This window comes from Coloeus monedula, assembly GCF_965178545.1.
Source record: "Coloeus monedula genome assembly, chromosome: 12".
NCBI lineage: Eukaryota > Metazoa > Chordata > Aves > Passeriformes > Corvidae > Coloeus > Coloeus monedula.
In genome coordinates, this window is record NC_138792.1 from 2831619 (window position 1) to 2847393 (window position 15775).

At 42.4% G+C, this 15775-nt stretch overlaps 1 protein-coding gene across 3 annotated transcripts in view; it reads right to left on the reverse strand.

The window, feature by feature from the left end:
* Positions 1-1709: 1709 nt before the first annotated feature.
* The window catches only part of ATRX (ATRX chromatin remodeler), a 66084-nt gene continuing 52018 nt past the window's right edge, over positions 1710-15775 (reverse strand). For all 3 annotated transcript variants that reach the window (XM_082289565.1, XM_082289564.1, XM_082289563.1), the window contains 9 exons: positions 15535-15638; positions 13444-13552; positions 12228-12405; positions 10711-10905; positions 7366-7515; positions 6583-6705; positions 5928-6023; positions 5308-5436; positions 1710-4565 (listed from right to left, as the gene is read on the reverse strand). In XM_082289565.1, the coding sequence (XP_082145691.1) occupies positions 4287-4565; positions 5308-5436; positions 5928-6023; positions 6583-6705; positions 7366-7515; positions 10711-10905; positions 12228-12405; positions 13444-13552; positions 15535-15638 (1363 nt within the window). In that variant the 3' untranslated portion in view covers positions 1710-4286. The remainder of the gene's footprint in view (positions 4566-5307; positions 5437-5927; positions 6024-6582; positions 6706-7365; positions 7516-10710; positions 10906-12227; positions 12406-13443; positions 13553-15534; positions 15639-15775) is intronic.

Genomic DNA, 15775 nt, shown 5'->3' on the forward strand with positions numbered 1-15775 from the left:
ACACCAAGGGCATCACCTCGTACCTGCTCTGGGTTTGAGCAGGAGCCCTGGGAAGCTAATTCCAAGGCTTCTCAGGCTCTTCCCTCACTGTGCCACAAGGTATTTGGCACCAAGATGCCACCGAGCAGGGCAGGTCACCACATCAGACGTGGCCAGGGCACGTGTCCTCTGCTGCTGCTGCTCGTGGGCATCAGTGAGAATCCAGAGAAAGGAGCAACACCACACTGTGCAACTGAATTCCTAAAGCAGCTGTTGTGGCTGGATCTGGCTTTGAGGAATGCCTCAGGTATCAGTTACCATCTCACTCGTTCTCAAGCAATTTTTGTGCACACACAAGGCCAGGGTGGTGTTCAAGATCAGACCTTGGCTGAGGACAGACCTAAGGGGTGACGCCACCTCCCCCTGCACCCACCTTCCCTGAGCCCCTGCCCTTCTCCAGGGCAGTATCCCCACGCCAGGCCACAGGCCCTTCCCAACACTCTCCTCCAGTGACCCCCAAGCCACCTCATCCCTGGGGAAAGCAGGAACAGAGCTGTGGCTGGATGAAAAGGTCACACACAGGATGAACCACTCACCCCAGCCACACACAGCAGGGCAGGAGCTTCTCCAGACCCCTTAACAGCAGCACAGCTTTCCCAGAGATGCACTGGGAATTCTGCTGGTGCTCTGTCCCAGGCCACGTCCCCAAGGTGGGTTCTACAGCACAGAGGGTGCACAGGGGGTTATTTGACACCTGAGCAGGTCTGGGAAGTTCAGACACTGCGTGATTACTGGAGCTGCTGCTGCAACACCAGCATTTTTCCATACTCCTCCAGCTGGGAACATTTAGGACATTTGGCTTTCCATAAACATTGAAAATCTATCCAACTTCAAAACTATTTTTTGCTTGAACTGATGAATTTAGTTTAATTTACTGTGCACAGAGCGGTTCTGCTTTTAACATAAAGGCAAAAGCTGCTCAAGGTGGGCACAGCTGACACAGCAACAGTGCTGGTCAGTGCTGGGGCACCTCAGCACAACATTCTGGACACGGGACTTGTTCCAGGACACTTCCCAGCCCAACACAGACAGCCACATCCAGCCTGAGCTGCCCACTGCCCTCCATCAGTGCTCAGCCAAGTTAAAAGTCGCAGGGATATTTAAAAACATGCTGCCCACAGGGCCCCTTGGAGCACAACTCCAGTATCTTCACCCCAGACACCATTTCCACCTCCCTCAGCTTCACCAAGACCAGCTGTGCCCCTGAGCAGCCCCAGCACTGCCAGGGAACAAGCAGAGGGCACATTTAAACACAATTATTACACTTTTCTTTGCCTAGGAAAGGGGGTGTCTTGCCCAACAGGTGGAATTTTGTAACTAAGGAAGGGAGAAGTACAATTACGAGGTTAAAATATGGCAGCATGTTATTCTGATTTGACTAAGCAGAACTTCACCTCACTTTTAACCATCTCATTGCTGGATAACTCACTTCATTTTTAACAGACAGACTGGCAGAAGCTGCTATTAATTAATGTAATTTGAAAATCTGGACCACAACTATTTTCCCTAAATGTAAATCAATGGTTACATCCACTGAAGTCTTTGTAGAAAACAGTAAAAGCTTCAACTCACAGCACAGTTCTTCAAAGCCACGTTCCCAGGCTGAATCCCTGTGGAGTTAACGCTGGACTGTGAATGTAGCACAAGGCACGTTGATGTATTTTGGTCACTTTATTAAATGAGATATTAAATAGTTTAAAGTTTCAACTACTAAAACAGCACTTTGAATGGTGAAAACACAGATAGTATATCGTCATACTTGAATGCTTCTTCTCTTTAAAAACACATTTCCAGTCCTTATATATATTACAAAACAGCCTTATAGGAAGAGGAGACACCTTTTCTATAGTACTTAAGATATTTAATACAGAACTGAAAAGCCATCTAATAGAAACAAAGGCAAGTCTTCACAGCTGTATGATTTCAGCAGCCAAAGCTGGTTGATGGACTGAAACATTACTATACAACTGGGACAAAACATATACAATATCACGATACTAAGCAAAAACGCTTTACATCCAAAGGAATAAACAGGTTACAAAATGTGGATAATTCAGCAGGCAAAACTGTATAACAAGCAACGTTTTTTATTCGTCATCTTAAGCCATTTTTATCTAGTTAAAACATCTAGAACAAATATAAAAATGAGCCTTTTATTATCTTACTGACGTATGTTCTGTCTTTAAGTACTGGTTAAAGCCTGATGTTATATTCAAAGCACATTGTTATGCAGCTAAAATGTCGAGTGAGAAACATATGCAAAGTGGTCCAGGTTTTACTTCAATGCTTATCTCGGATTCCTTCTTGTGCATTAGTCTTCTGTTATCCATAGGTTTGTCCAGGATGAAATAAAATGTGCCTTTCAATGTTGCCTAAAACTTCCACATTTAAGTCTTTGAGTTACTGTAAAACTCCATTTAACATTCCCAGGTTTGGTAGAAAGTATTTCTCTTATTCACAACATGTAGGAATATCGGTGAGAGTTGCCCAGAGTACATTTGCCTTCAAATGTCTGTCTCAACGTCTCACGCTTTGTCTCTTCTAGTGCCAACACGTCTCTCTTGCTCCCTCCCCCAGATCAGAGTTAACTGTAGAGCTGGCAGAGCACTAGAACACACTGAGGGTCTTTTGTGGTATCTTGTAATCAGAGTCCAAGACAGCAACTTGTCAGCTGGGTGTGCAGCAGCCCAACCAAGCTCTGTCCACGTCACAAACCAAGTGCCAGTCACACAGCGAAACATCGTGTGACATCTGCATGTTTAGATGCAAAACTTGTCCATTCAGGGCAAGAACTCAAAACTCCTGCAAGAAACTTTCCAGAAACCAAAATGATTTTAGTTCATGCCAGCGTCAGAAGAGTCCAGCACAATCTGGAGCCACAGCCTCCATCCATCTCCAGAGCTCCCTGTTGTCCACACACCACTGCCTCCACGTTCCTGCTACTTACTTGTGCCCCCAGATTATCAACGGGGGTTTTTGGGGGGGTAAGAATCAACCAAAATCTATGCAAAGAAAAGCCCTATTTGTACTTAATTAGATCTTCACAAGCACAACAAGTGTGGGCAAAGAACATGATAATGATACAGAATAAACCAGAAATTTATCTCTGGCCTACATTAAAAAAATCCAAAAGAGAACAAAACCAAAACCAAAACCCATCAAGCTCTTTGTGTCCTAACTCATGTTTTCACACAACTGAAGGGACGGGGAGGAGTGCACAACCACATCTCTATCAAGAAAGTCATTTCACGCTTCTGGCACCTCTGGAAGTTGCTACAGCACTTTCTCTGTATCCATGTCCAATCGGCAATGGTTCTGCCACGTTAAAGGGCGTTCTCTAACAGGGTTTGACCCTGGCCACCATCACTATTTTACCCCCAAAACACCAGGAACTGAATTGTGTTGGCCCATCCCCCACTGCCGGCAATGGGAGGAGACAGTAGCACCAGCATGAAGGAGTTACCAGAAATGTGCTTTGTGCTGGACTCCAGAGCGAGGGAATTAACGCCTGAAGGAAAAACATCTCCCACCCCCAGATCATCAGCTGTTATTCCAACACATGGAACTGAAAATAAGAAATGGCAGCAGACTGGGGAAGGCCCAGTCGTGTTTAAGGCTGGATGCACAGCTTCCCTGTGCCTCAGAAGGTTCAGAGCAGTAGTATTTACGAATATTGCACTCAATTCTGTTTCAGAGAGTATTTTCAGCTCCTGTTCCATTCAGCACAGATGATCCATGAAGGAAACTAGACTATTTCTGTTAGAACGTTCCCACTAATAGAAAGAAATGGGTAAGCAGAAAAGTATTCCATAATTTGAGGAATCAACTCTAATCAAGAACTCAGCTGTTTACAATTCACATATGTCAGACTGAACATACAGACCTGCAGTCCTTCCTAAGCTTCCCAAAGCTTCGCAGCCACGAAAAACAAGCGTAGGAGTTTAGACAGGAAACCTGTGGAGATGCTACTGTAACGGGAGAACTTGTTTTCACTGAAAACAACTTGTTATCTCCTGTACTCAACATATGTAAGAAGATTCTAGGCAACATCACTGACAACAGGGAAAACATCATGTCCTATTTAAACAAAGCTGGAACACTAATATGGAACATGGTATTTAAGGGGAGCAACCAAACTATTCTTTTTAATTTTTTTTTTACAGTTGAGTTCTGTTAGGCCATTGATTCCTAAAAAAATAAAAGTTCTTTCTCTGATTTTAACAATCCTTTAGGCTTTTAGTGCAAAATCACATTGATTTCCCTTGGGAAGGCCCTGGATTTTTGCCTCTCATTGGGGGTGGTGCTCGTTGTAGGGGTGGTGGCTGCATCCCACCAGACACTGACTGATACATTCCTCTCACATCTATGGTTGGGTAGCTGGAAGGATTCATGATTAAATTTGGTGGCTTTGGCATCATGAGGTGGCCCATGGCTGCTTGCTGGTAGGACATCTGCTGCTGCTGCTGCTGGTTGTACTGGTGCTGGAGCCGCCTGTTCATCAGGATCCTCTGGACACAACCGATTAACTGTGAAGGGAAAGCAGAGCTGGCTGAGTGCACGACCCGTCTCCCTGCTCCGAGGATCAGGTTCAGAGCTGAAATCAATTTGTTAGGGACAGCATGGCCGGGGGAAAAAGCCCCATTGTTATCACCATCCCTAATGTGATGGCATTCAGCAACCCATTACTGGAGAAACCATTCAGGAACAGCATTTAGGGCTCAGTTCTCCCGAAGACTTGGCTATTGTGTTGCAGGCAGCATTTAGGTGAGTTGCCATGGCAACATGTACTCTACTGTGAAATTATTCCCAGGTATAAGTTACATCATCATTTGTCAGGTACCATTCATCTTCCCTTTGAAAGTCCCGCCTGTGGACTGTCAGTGTTTGTTTGCCTGAGAGAAAACTCTTCCCTCTGACGTCATCTGGGCAACTTTCAGATTCTGCCAAGTAATTTTAAGCTAAAACATTACCAACACTTTCTAAGATGTGTTTCCTAAGTGGCTGGCTGAGCTCTGGGAATCAGATTTCTCTTTACGCCTCATGACCTTGCAGCAAAGCACTTCAGCTCAAAAACCTGGCGAGTGGCTTTTTTATGAACTTCTCCTGCGTCTCCCCTCGTTGAGGCTGACCAATGAACTCCAGCACACTGCTGACCATTCAGTGAGGGATATTTATGTGCCTAAACATGCACTTGTAGTTTAGGAATGAACACACACATGATCCTCATTCAAACACTGACAGTAGATAAATAAAAGTAAGGTATTTTACCATCTGCTGTTTCCCGAGGACGTCGTTGTAAATGGCTTCTCGGCGCTTCACATCCAGCTCCTGGCTTGCCTGTCTGTTCAGGGCCAGGGCCTGCACCTGGCTCTCTGTCAGGGTTAAGTTTTCTTTCCACTGAAAAGCAAAAAAACCCAAAACCTTCTTGGCACTGGTCATTTGAACAAAAGCCTGATGGTAACTGAGGCCCTGAGTCATGTTCACAGTTGCACCAAGAGTCAAAGCAGCCCAGCTTCCGTTCAATGCAAAACTGTGCTTCACCAGAACCAGACCTATGAGTTATTAGTTCTTCTAACTGGCAATTAGCAGTCCACAAAATACAGTAACTACTTGCCTATAATTGCTATTCTGATTTATAGAAAAACCAGCATTTTCAGAGCATGGCAAATACTTAGGGATCTAAACTGCCACTCCTGTAAGGCTCTATGCCAGCTAAATACCACTGAGGGTTACTGCAGGGATACAGGTCACTACCAGCTGGAAATGATACTCATTAATAATGCAATTCATTAGCTGAATGACCATTTGCAGTAGCAATATCTTTGTGTGATAATGTTTAACATTTTCCACTCCCAATCCAAAGCCAGGGTTATCCATTTGCCACTCACTATGGATGAAATGATGTCTTCAAGGGGCTGGATTCTCGCTGCAGCCACACTATTGGTTGCTTCCACTACCTTCTCTCTTCCTTGATTAATGAGGTCCTGAGAAAACACCAGAAAATCAGTTATAAAGCACAGAAGCAACAAACACATTTCTTCCCCAACTTTCTTAATCCTTCTCTTGTACATACCTAGACTTCAATTACCTTTTTGCTTTCAATTTGCACAAGTCAATGAGTCTAAGCTGCCACCCATGTGAATTTCGGCACAGAGCAGTTGAACAACATGTATAAACCTGGCAATTTGTAGACAGCATTTGTAAAAACCTATTTTTGTACCCACAGGTTTTCAGACCAGCATGAGAATGCTGCAACCCAGGTAAATTTTCTACCATACAGACTTGATAATGTTACAGTTTCAAATGTGGTAATTAAAAGTCTTCAAAGAATGCAGGTGATGTTCCAGAAGCCTGACAATCTGTCCAGGTATAGGTTTATATACATGCAAATTAAACTTCAATAAAGCCACATGCAAGCCCCCCTCCCAAACCTCCAAACTATTAAAAATAGGATATAATTACATAAAGATATTTAAGACTGACATTATCCACAATTTGTGACAGAAAACCCCTACAGCAACACAGACAAGTTGTGCTCCTTACCTCCAGCTGTTGGTTACTCATTGCTGACAGAGCACCCAAGTTGTAAGGAATATATGTCTGAGAGTTGAAATTTGTGGGAATCATGTTGGTCCCTGTTGGCATGTTGAAACGCATGGTCATGCCCTGAAAAACAGAAAGAGCACTTGCCACTAACTCTGATAATTCTCTAATAACCACACATAGCCAAAGCAGCCCTCAGAGAGGGTCACAGGCACTGAACATTGATCATGGAGGTTTCCAAATCTCAACTCAGAACCACATTTCAGTCACAGAGGAACCCAAGTTCCAGTCTTGAATAATCTCTGAGTTTAGCTTAACTGTCATTATTTGATATATAAGTGACCAAGGCTTATTAGTACAGCTTAAATTGGTTAAGATGATTTTTTTAATATTGGAAATCCACTACTTAATGTTGAGTTTGACCAGCCTGTAATGAAATTCTGAAGAAGTGAAATGCATAATTTATTAGCAGGAATGTAAAGCTCATTGCCCATATGGATTTCTCATAGGGCAGCTTCAGATTTTACTCTATTTATCTCCCTATTTCTTCTCCCTCCCCAAACCTTTTCATCAGTTCACTCAAGGTGGTCAGGGGCAATTTATACACCCACTATTTGTACTTTTAGTGGAAGGCTTTTGAGGGTACCTGACAATTTGCTTTATATATTCATTTCTTGGTCTATAACAAAATTTAATTGCCCCAAGACAAATTGAAAAGGTAATTAGGACTCTAAACTCGAGAAGGTTATTTTCATACACATAAACCAGATTAAACAGCTTTACCTTCTTTTCTGCTTCATATTCTGCCCAGGCTGCCTTCCTTTCTTCTTCAGTGAGTTCCTCCTCCTCCTTATGGTCCAGGAGTGAATCATGTTCATGATACCCAACTATGTACTCCTTGTTGATCTGGAGCAGCTCTGCCAGGATCGTGTCCTGTTCAAAGGAGGAGATAAAGGAGGAGTCACTTGGCAGCTCTGCTCTATTCGCTCCCCGTGTTTCCCCTCTTGCTCCCTTCCTCTATGTGCAGCAGCTCTGAGCACTCCACAGCACAATAAAACTTGAAAATCATTTAAAAGTACAATTTTCCTCAGAGGGAGGGCAATGGATTAACAATCTGTTGCAGAGATGACAGTCCAGTCACTTAATAAACCACAGGAATGCACTCGGATTCCACAACAATAAATGCACTTTCAGGACCTAAGAAGAATGGAATGTGCTCAGTGACTTTTCCTTTGCTTAGGCTGGACAACAGACAGGACCTATCTACAGTCTGCATTTATTTTATACAAACAGCATCTCTACAGCTTCCAAACACTGAGCAGCCCTTTGGGTCCAACATCTCAAATTTTTTTTAAGTCAAACCTTTTTGTCTGAAAGTCAAGGTGATGCTGCAAAGGATGAAGAAAAACACCCCTACAGGAGTATGAAAAACTGCTCCTGCTGCACCTCAGGAGCTCTTTTTCCAAGGTCATTATTGAACAGGGTTTTTACATGACTTGTGTGGCTGATGAGCTTCATGAATTAAGGAAGCTCCAATACACCTCAGCATTCAGGCTAAAATTCCTAATATGAAAACATCATGGAACCACTCCTGAAAGTAATGACAGTCCTGGAGTTATCTGAGTACCTCCAGCCCCCTCCACATCCTGCCCTCATTCTGCCAGGCTTTGCACAAGCAGGAATCCAGCCTGTCCCACCCTGGCATTTTATAATCTCAGCCAAACAATGACTGGAAAAAAGTGCCCACAAACAAACAAGAGCTTTTGCAGCCACTCTGGGAGCTGTGTATGGAAGTGCTGACCAGGGGTTCTGTCACTGCAGCTACAGAAAGTTGTTTGTTTCTTTGTGTTTGAAAAGTTAATTAGGTTAACCAATTCTCAATGAACTGTCCCTCTTTGTCCCACCCTTCTATCTGGTCTGAATCATTGTTGTTATCACCAGCTCCTCCCAGAATATCCTGGGTGGGGTTGGCACCACTGATGGGCACAGGGAACAGAGGATGGTGGGTTTGGGGTGCTGGCAGGGAAGCAGAAAGACCCCAGGGATGGGGGTGACACAAAGCCCAGAGGAGGTGGTTGAGGAACCCAGGACATGGCACAGGGTGTGGGGGCTCCTGGAGGTGCAGGAACTGCCCTGGGAGTTCCTCCCTCAGGCAGCACAGCCCTCAAAGGTGCTTTACATTACATCCAACTGTGTGTTTGCTTTGCTTTGTCTAAACTTTATTTTGTGTTGACTTTAATGATGGAAGCTCAAAAATGGGGATGGGGAATAAACTCACATTTAGTTCAATCTTACAAAAAAAATAATAAATCCACCTTACACATAAAAAATCATCAGGATAATTATTTCTTTATATTTGTTTAGCTTGTTGATAGAATAATGATTATCAGTTGGTTTGTAAGCTTTAGGATGAAATCCTGGTGATGAATGAAAATATGAAGAGAGACTGAAAAAGGGGTTTGAATTTTTAAAAAGACATTTGTCTTTTTAAGAACCTGATGGAATTAAATGCTATGGAGAGATCAGTGTATTAGAAAGGAAATCCTCCATGAAGGAATGCAAGTTATGTTGTAATTTACAGGTTTTTCCTCAACCAGCTGAACATTTAATACTAAAGTTAAAAATAAAAATATTAAATAAGAAGCAAATTCTTCTAATCCTGAGATCAAAACTCACAAAGTTGTGAGTGTGGGAGCACAGTAAAACAGGTCTCTGTCCTGAGGCGGTATAAAATGCTGATATACTATAGCCAACTGAATCTGAACTATGATTTTATTAATCTGCTTCTCCAAGCTGTTTTCACCAAGTTTTCATTCCACATAAATAAAAAAGTAATTTCAAGTCTAATTCCCTGAATGAGGAATGGGGAACGAGCTCAGGGCAACAACAGTGCCAGCTCTGAGGGACACCCAGTGCCCCAGTATTGCCTTTGTCCAGTTCATGGTCTGCACTTCACTATTTTGTAAATTATAATGTCATTATTTCTATACTTAAATACAGCAAAGGTGACCAAGAGATCACTCAGCCTTAAGACGCCTTTTTTGGACTGAAATTCCAAAGCAGCCCTTTCCAGCTGTGCAGGGACAGGGGATGAATGAAATCAAACAGTGGAAGTTAAGACTAAATAATTCATGTGAACCACATTCGTATCACAAATATTCTGTTAACCCCAAGTATCTGCAGAGCTGTGACCAGAGGCTGTTTCTGAGGGGTGACGGCAGAACACAGGAACCCGAGTTGGGGCACTTTTGCCCTGAGAACCTCCACACCTCGAGGTCTTGTTAGACCACACAGGGCAGAAAACTGCTGCTCCAGTTATAACTGGACATGACACTTGGATAAACTTCCAGGAAAACAACAGATTGCACATCTGCACTGTCTTTCCTTATAGAAAATAAAAGCATTCAACATCTCCTCCCCGCTTAACAGCGCTTTCAAAGAAAACTGGTCTGGGACTTGAAGCTGGATTGTTGTAAAGCCAGAATTCTCAAGGATGTAATTTAAAATCAAGCAGGATTTGTTTCTTCACTCACTGATGACTTTTAAAACAATACAGAATGAATTCTCCTATCCCATTAAAAGCAAAATAATTAAATATTTGTTTTCTCTTACATCCAAGAAGTTGAAAAGGAGTATCTTAAGTGTTCCCTTATCTTTACCATATCTCTACTATTGGTCCCCACAGGAAGTTAAACAGGGAACTAAACCCCAAAAAGTCTTGGCAAAGGAAGACATGGATTAAGTTGACTCTCACCTACAGTGCCAGCTCACAGATGTGTTACCACAAACTGAAGTATCACCAGCACCCACTCAGGTGCTAATTTCAATTTTCCACGGTTTCATGCAGTAAAACTTCTCTTCATTCAAAATGCATGAAAAAGCGTCTGTTCTGACTTAAAAGTTTGGGTTTTAGTGAGTTTCTCTTATAGTGTCAGTTACACTGAGGGGAAACTCCTCACCCAGCTCATGATAGGATCTGTTATATTAACTACGGATTTTGTTGTGTTTCCTGCTATTCACCTCCATTCCAAGTGGCCAGCACTGCTCTGCACTAAAAACCTGCAACATCTTTGAACAGACAAAGGTTGTTTTTACAGCACAGAATTCCTGGTGATGGGCACCACTCACTTTTGGCAACATGGGGGTGTCCCTCTTCTTCTTCTTCTCCGAGTTGGGGTCATCCAGAAGGTCTGGCTCGAAGGTGTAGAGCTCGGTGAGCTCGTTCATGGTGAAGTGACGCTCCACCTGCTGCTGGTCCACCACCCTGAAGGACAGCGACTGCTTCGTCACCTGCCGGTCGTAGATCTTGTCCTCCATGGTTCCCTAAACACAGACACAGCCACTGCTCACCCACAGAAAATACTTACAGGTATAAAAGAGCCAAAACAACAACCCAGCTGTTCTGTTTGCCTTGTTTCCGTGACCAAGTTTCTACGCCTTTCAAGCCCTTTGTTTGCTGAGCAATAAAAGGAAAAACCTGCTGGAAGTGGCACAGCAGGAATTGTGCAGGGGGCAGATGTCATCTAGCTGTTGACTAGAGGAAGAAAATTGTTCTTTTAGTGGTGTTTTTAAGAGATCCAGTTTTGCTTCAATTCCCCAAAGTAGGATTATGACCAAAAAATGGCAATTTTCACAGCATGTACCTTATTTTGCTGCTTTGAGCAGCCTGTAAAAAGGAAAACAGATACCATATCACTGTGGTGGAGGGCAGAGGGGAAGGAAGGCAGTCAAGTCTAATTCACCACAGCTGTGTACAAAAAAATTAGATCTTTGATGAAAAAAAAGGAAAATTACTTATTTTTTGGAAAAAAAAAAAAGAAAAAGATGACTGAGAAGGACGAGAACAGCACAGCCTGTTCTGAACAGCGTAATTTAGAAAGGATATCAACAGTTCAAAAGTGCACAGAGAAAACTACAAAAATAAACTGAAGCCTGAAGAAAAACCCCATTTCTGACAGCAACATGTCCCAGACAAGGATCTGCTTCAGCTGGGATGGAAATGGTGACTGGATCAAGGGTTAAGAGCTACTGAGGAAAGGTCTCCAGGCTGCTCTGTCACACCCGAGGAATCAGAAGCTGAAGCAAGGCACTTCCTAACAGAAATAATGGCCTTACATAAAGCACAGAGCAGTGTCCACCAGAGTTACTGCCCATCTTTAACATCTGCAGGGTGTGATACAAGTTTTCAAGTCAGGACTGGATGCCTTTTTATAAAAATCTCATTATGTCCCTGTGGTTTCATCCCAGCTGGACCAGCAGGGTGCAGGGCTATTCCCTAACAACAACAACATCATCCTCTGCAGGCTCTGCTCCATTCAGAATTTTTTTGTGGTGTGCAAATTAAAGGAGCTGAGAACCCCTGTTCAGAGTCTGGACATGTGAATCTGCTGGAATTCCAGAATTTGTGCTACACAAAGTGTCAGACAAGGGGGACTTAACAGGAAATAATTTCTGTTGTCATTTATTTTACCATTCTTTCCTTCAAGAGCTGCTTCAGTGGCCAAATGCTGCTACAGATCACGACTGGATCAGTGTGGATCACTACAGACCCCAACACCAGCCCAAACAGGTACAGTCCCAACAATCCCAGCTCCCAAATTTGACTGCAGGATGAAACAGCACAGAAATAGCAGCCAGAAATGTACCTGAGCCAAAAACCTGTAGACAAACACAGGCTTGTTCTGCCCAAAGCGATAAACCCTGAAGATGCTCTGGATATCATAGGAGGGGTTCCAAGAGGCATCAAAGATGATGACTCTGTTAGCAGCCACCAGGTTTATTCCCAGGGAACCTGCTTTAGTGGATATGATAAACAAGCGGCCTCTGGAACAGAGAAGAGTTGCAAAATTTGAGTATTTTGGAAAACAACTGTTGTTCCTGTGTTGCTGGGTTACTATGGAGTTGTTCATACACTGAAATAACTCTAAAACTTCATTAAAATAATGTATTAAGCATAAAACAGATGCAGATTTTACAAGAACAACACTTCTAGCAAAACATATACTCCCCAAAATACACATCAAGGCATTTTGCAAACCAGCTGTTAACAAAAACTGGCAGGGAAGAAAAAACTTTGAGGTTTGCATTTTCAAGCTCTAATAAAATTAGTTATATCAAATTAAACCATAATTTTAAACAGGCAGATTCCATGCCATTGAAACTCTTTCCTGGCCTGCAAACTTTCAGGGTAACTCTCCAATGACCCTGTCTCTTTGATATATCTGCTTTATTTGAGATTCAAAAAATCTCACTCAGGTTCACCTTGGAACCAGTTCTTGACAGACACTGGACAGAATAAACTATTTAAAAGTATTAACACTGGATTAGTTCACTTCTCAATTTAACTTCTTTTCCCCTGCACATTATAAATGACTGCAACATGATTACATACTTTAGTTTTAAAATAAATCTAGGAAGGTGAAGCTCCTTAACTTCATTCAAATACAAGTTTGTACCTCTCCATAAAGTCCCATTTTGGATGAGCAGTGGAGGGCTGGCAGCCAATTCTGGAGGCAGCTAAGAGAGTTAATTTGCCCCTGAGTGGCCCAGGGACTGCAGCCTCTTGTCCACACCCTTCCCAGGTCCTTATATCCTTGAAGTAATTGCAATAAAAACATTGTCTCTGATTTAAATTGGTTACAATCTAAAGGACAATGAAAACAGCAAGGAAACACTGCTGAATACAATGGAATTCATCTGAAGTCAGTAACACGTTGCTGCACGTTTTCTGTGTGAGTTCTGACAAAAGATCATTCTCTGCCTGGTCTTAAGGTCACTAAGCTCATCAAAGTAATAAAAATAGGGAAAAAAGAAAGGAAAGGGGGGAAATGAAACATATATGTATCTCAGAAGAGACCTCACCTCACATTAGTTTCATCATTGAACTCTTCAGCCCACTTCTTTCTGGACTGAGCTGTGGTTGAGCCATCCAAGCGATAATAATCAATATTTCTGAACCATTTTCCTTCACCTGTAAAATGCAACAGCCAAGTTATGAAAATGCTGATGGTGTAAATAACCAGACTGGTAACTCTGGATACACACAACTCTCTAAATAGTGAAGAACAAATATGGAACACAAAACACACTGATGTGACAATGGGAGACGACCACATGTTTTTGGAGGATACAGGTCCGTGCCACAGACATGCCTTGAAAATTATGTAGCAGAGCCTAACTAACAATATAGAAAGTATGCATAATAACAGAAAATAACAGCAATTGATTTGTGATGACAATGATCATCCACAAGCCTGCAGTGGCTTATACAATCCCTGAGCCAATTTTGTCTAAAATTATTCAAAGTCAGAATAAACGCTGTCAATACAATTTTACCTTCCAAAATGTACCCAGTACTTCTCCCTATCCATTCCTTCTGAAAATTTTATTTTTTTTTTACAGGAGGACCAACTCCTCAAAGCAGTTTTATACCACGTGGAATTTAAAGATGAAAATTTATAATCAAGTAAGTGTCTTAAGGTTAAATTTAATGATTTGAAAATATCTGAGCTTTTTTTGAGGGGAAGTCCTCTTATTTTTCACAATTTCTATCTGTTTTATATACAATTTATCTATTTATAAATTTGCAGAGTTATGCCTTAACTTGGAGCCAAAGTTAATTTTCAAAGCCCCAAAGATGTTGTTACATTCAATCTTTAGGTACTGTAGCACTAATTGCACTTTTCCAATTGATCCAGGTAGGTTCACATTACAGCATCAGTGTCAGTCAGCCTCCCACACAACCAGCACTGATAAGTCAATGTTCCAAAGGAGATTTCAAAGGTCAAACTCTAATCATTTTGGAACTGAAATCCAGCAAAATCTTTGGGTTTAATTACCCTGTGAGTTACAGCAACTTTTGTCAGATTAGGGGGAAAAAGTAACTTCAGCTGACGGAAGCTCTTCTCTCCCCAGTTCACAGTAACCTTCCCTTTTCTCTGGCCATCAAGCTGTATGTACACAAAACTAACACCCCTGAGCCACCAATCCTAAAGAAAACAGCATTTCTGGGAGCCAGCACTGCTCAATTCAATCCATTGTGAGAGACAGATTGGTGAGTTCTGTCAGGAAAGGTGAATCTTGCCATGATACATCATTGAATTGCCAGCCAGAACTACCACACATGAAAAACCCCAAGCTCTTTAAAACATTTTCTCAGAATAAAAGCACAAATTCCTCAAAAAGACACCTTGTAATGTGTGAAGATGACAAAATTCAGAATAGGAAGCAACATCCAGGAACAATAAATCTGTGAGAGACAGATACTGGAGAGCTCCAGTCACCATCACTGAGACACTTTTCTGTTATCCCTAAGTGCAAACACGTGGAAGAGCTGCATGAGAGACTGGAAAGGAAAGGCAGACTTGAAGGAATTCTTCAGTCCACATTTACTGGGAATGAAACTCCGTGCAAGGATGAACAGCATCCTCAGGAGCTCTGGGAACATCTTAGTGAGAAATTCCATGCCATCTGAGCATCACTGGAATAATAATTAATTCAATATTTGCTCCCTAATGAAATCCATAAGCCAACCTGCTGCTGTACATATAAAGCCTGAATTCATATTTTCCATGATTTGCACGGTGGTTTAAAGCAGCCTCATTTTCTTTCACTCTCTCTCTCCCAGGAGGAAGGATCAGGATTTGCCATGCACCAGAATTTAACATCATTTTTGTGCAGAATTTAACAAAATGCCTTCTTCTCAGATGTGACCATTTAATCTGCTTAGGCTACAACAAGCATGGATGATACAGAATGAAATCAGAATCAAGAGCCCATACTGGGGCAGCAGAGACCACCTGCAGGGGAGCCCAATAACCCTGCCAGCTTCAGGAAATGTCCAGAGCATGCAATATTCCAATGAAAACACTGATTTCAAACCCATTCCCTGCAGACTGAATAAAGACTTGTGAAAGAGTTATGAGCACTGCAGTTGTTGAAGGAGACACTCACCTTTATAGATAGGAGGCTTATCTCTGTCAGACTTCTCCCTGTTAGCCAGCTCCAGGAAATCTTCTATCAAATCCAGAGATATTAGGGACTGGCTGAACACTAGGCTGAAAAAAGAAACAGGGAAACGCAGAATTCATCTCTGGAGTTATTTTCATCCTTGTGCTGCTTCCTTTTTGTTCCCTCCTCCCTCTGATACGACCTTTGAGCCAAACAGCAAGATTCAGTGGAGCACAGGCAGGTG